General features: G+C 44.6%; 1 protein-coding gene across 13 annotated transcripts in view; it reads right to left on the bottom strand.

Moving 5' to 3' along the window:
• Positions 1 to 3,492, bottom strand: part of RIMBP2 (RIMS binding protein 2) — a 268,024-nt gene that overhangs the window by 26,642 nt on the left and 237,890 nt on the right. For 7 of the 13 annotated variants that reach the window (XM_019507085.1, XM_019507079.1, XM_019507081.1 and 4 more), the window contains one exon: positions 1,419 to 1,571. The exons of the other annotated variants lie outside the window; for them this stretch is intronic. In XM_019507085.1, the coding sequence (XP_019362630.1) occupies positions 1,419 to 1,571 (153 nt within the window). The remainder of the gene's footprint in view (positions 1 to 1,418; positions 1,572 to 3,492) is intronic. 13 annotated transcript variants of the gene reach the window in all.

The raw sequence follows: 3,492 nt of genomic DNA, 5'->3' as shown, positions 1-3,492 counted from the left end.
GGAGACGTCCAGCCAGGAAGCCTTGTAGCGTCACAAAGCACAGGAAGGAACTGGGACAAGGACAAACTGTGGGATAGAAAGCAATGGGACAGAAGGCAATGGGGATTATTCTCCCCCTTGGTTGCAGTCAATTTTTATTCCTGCTATCAGATGAGTTTGGAAATACAGAACAGCGGTATGGGGCGTGGTTGTTTTTATTTTTATTTTTTCCTTTTCCTTTTTTTTTTTTTCCTTCTGAATATTGACAAACTTATCTTTTCTAATGAGATGAGTCAAATTCTGCCATTTGAGGCCAGCCACCAGCTCCAGCTCAAGTCAGTGAGAGTTAACGTTAAGCACGGTACGTGCGCCAAATTCATCCTGCCTACAGGAATTCTGCAGCGATGGCGTAATTCAGTGCAGGCACATGTTGGCCAACGAGACCGCAGATCTCTTGTGACCAGCCTGATTTCCATGTATGCGTATGCTGGCCAAAGATTTTATTTATGTCCATGCTGCTGATACAGTAGGTGTAAATGGGCGTAGCTCCACTGAAGTCACTGGAACGACGCTGGCTGAAGTCACTTGGTGATCTGGGTCCCTATATTCAGAGCGGTTTGCTTTCACACTGAGCACTTCCTATCGATTTAAACCTTTCGTTCTCTTTAGTTTCATTCAGTGGCCGAACACAAAACTTAATGCCACTTTCCCAGCTTTATAACTGACCAAGGCCACTTTTATGTGACCATTACTAAGTTGATTATGCAGCAGCTTCTATGTCGATAAAGCAGCAAACAGCCAAACACTATCAAATAGGGGGGTGACATGATTAGAACCTGACAGACATCAATTAGAACTAATTGGGATTATATATAGACATTCGCTTAACGTTCAATTTACAAAGGGCCTGATCAAAAGTCTCATGTAGTCAATGCAAAGGCTCTGGATCAGCCCCAAGTCGAATCAATAAATCAGGAGGAAAGTTTGGCAGTGCTTCTTCCCGGTATGGGTAGTTTGCTGGTGATGTGCCATCCCGTTCGCACGCTTTAGTTCTGTATTTATGAATCAAGTTGCTATGTGGTCATTTTGATCAGCGGGTGTTCAGCAACTGTACGCATTAGGCGTTAACTGGTGTTCAACAGCCATGGGGGAGTAATGGGGTAGCTTCACAGAAGTTCATGCAATGCAGTGTGCTTTGCCTTGTCTCAGTACGGAAAGCTAGCTGCACGATAGTTATCAGAGTGGACGACTAAGGGCTATTCCTCCCTTCCGGCTAAGCTGAGCTGAACCAACTTACCTGGCAGCAGAGCCAACAGCACTTAAGAGTTAGCTTCCCTTGCATTCTGCATTGCATGCAATGTTGTCATACAGAAATGGCACTCATTAACACCCAGCTCTAAAATGCGTCTGTCATAAAGGATGAAGAAGGTTCGGCATACCGTATCTATAGTCAGAGGCCATGGTACGCTGCTGAGACCATGTCTTATGTCCACCAATGCTGCGATAATAAGCTTCTTCTTTTACAGGTGAAATATTTCCCTCACTACCTGACCGAGACCGACCGCCTTCACTGTTACTGTCCATTGTAATTTCTATGGAGAAAAAGGGAATGATCTATTAAACATACTTTACAGTCTTCTCAGGGGAGGCTCCTGAAGGCAGCCTTTGCCTTCCTTCTCGTCAGACTCAGATATAGCAGGATGGCTAACCACCGTGTCAGCCTTGCCTACTCGGTTTTAGATTTCACCCTCCAGGGATTCTTCTCCAGCAAAGGAACACAGAAATGGGCATCTCCTTTTTACGGGCTTTGCCTCCGTGCTTTAAAAATCTCTACAGATTTCTGGGGCTGAAACCAGACTTCTGGAGGCCGAGACCAACTCTGACCTGTGGTGGTACCAGCTCCGCCACTATGGGTCCTGGTCCAGGATTGGAGCTCCCAGGATCTACCGTCATAGGAATAAAAGTATGCCCCACTTCGGGCAAGATTAAAAGCAAATAAAACGTAATTTTTCTTTGGCAAAAATTACTTCAAAAATGGAATTAAGGTGACAACTTGCAGGGACTTCCTGCTTTCAGAGAGATTTAATATGAAAAATATCTACTTAAAAGACAGACTGAAATGAATTTAAGGTTAACGGTATTCTGGACAACAAAAAAAAGTTATTTTGGAAATGTTTACCCTAAAGGATCACAAGTTTGGAGTTCTTCCCTGATAATTATACCTCCTGGACCTGCTTTAGCACTTTCATGGACTTCCTGTCAGTTTAACTCATGCAGACAAATTACCTCGATATCTGAAAATCCCAGCTCGTGCCAGAGGGTATTAACTACAAGGTTGACTGACTTGGAGCTAATCTTCAAGAAGGAAGGGAGGAGGTAGGTAGCTGTGTTTTTCTGAAGTCAGGCCAAAGGCAGGGTAAAGGTGTACCTTGTAGAGCACCTGAATCAGAGATGCACGCACTTCTGTAAGCAACAGTCTGTACTACTTCATCACTTCTGATGAGATGAGCTCACGAAAGCTCGTGCATCTCCGGTTCAGTCTATGCGATGCACCTCTACCCTGCCTTCTTCAACGGGGAAGTAAATGCTGAACAGTCAAGTCCCGGGGAAACATTTTTGAGCTAAGAATAACACGGTGACACTTGAGGGATGTGGAATAAATCCAAAACGTTTCCAAGGCAAGAAACTGTTATTCTGCAAGGAAATCAGTACTGATCAATGCAGAAAGCCACATTCTTTGGGCCTCAAGTGGAAAAAGCAGCACTGAAGTCAACAGGAGATCTTTTTTCTCTTTAAATGCTGTAGAGTTGGCCTACCTTTATGCCATTTATTTTTCCTAGGACTGCCTTTTTGATAACAGAGCTGTAATACCAGCTTTATTCAGGGGACAATCCCATCCTGGGCCTCACTCAGGCCCTTCAGCAGTCGGTAGGAGTTTTGGCTCTATTTCCTGCTTGTCTGAGTGAGGACAAGTGATCAAGTCAGTGCCATGCTCTGAGACATGGTTTGGCTGGACTTTCTGGGTTTGGTCAATAGATTTATTGACTGTTTTCTGCTCTGTACTTTTCCTGAAACAAACCTGCAGAAGGGAAGGGTGATTCTTTTGTGAGCCTGCCCTGATTGACCAAGGATGTCCTGGTTGTGGTTTATTATTACAACATCCACTTGGTGCAACTTGCAGCAATTTTCAATAGCTAGCTAACTGGCTATGTTTACTGGATGCTCTGCTGAAAGAAAACCAGGCTATTCAGACCCTGTAGCTACTAACCCGTCGCTTCATATTGGTTCTAGTCCTGCAATCACAGTTAGAAACCTGTGCTTTTTATTTCAACATTTCAGTCTAATGTATTTCATGGTGTATAAATTGAGTTTGGAAGCCACATTTTTAACTCTTGAAATTTAACCTCAATTTATATGCCGTCCCTTGCAAGCAGCACTGCCTGGACCCCCCTGGGAGTTCAGACAGCACATGGCCTGCTGGCACCACCCCCAGCCAGCCCCGGGGGGGGGGGG

The sequence above is a fragment of the Gavialis gangeticus genome, unplaced genomic scaffold (assembly GCF_001723915.1).
Source record: "Gavialis gangeticus isolate Ggan-Ray unplaced genomic scaffold, GavGan_comp1, whole genome shotgun sequence".
NCBI classification, from domain to species: domain Eukaryota; kingdom Metazoa; phylum Chordata; order Crocodylia; family Gavialidae; genus Gavialis; species Gavialis gangeticus.
The sequence above is the reverse complement of the archived record's forward strand: the minus strand, read 5'-3'. Positions and strand labels throughout refer to the sequence as shown.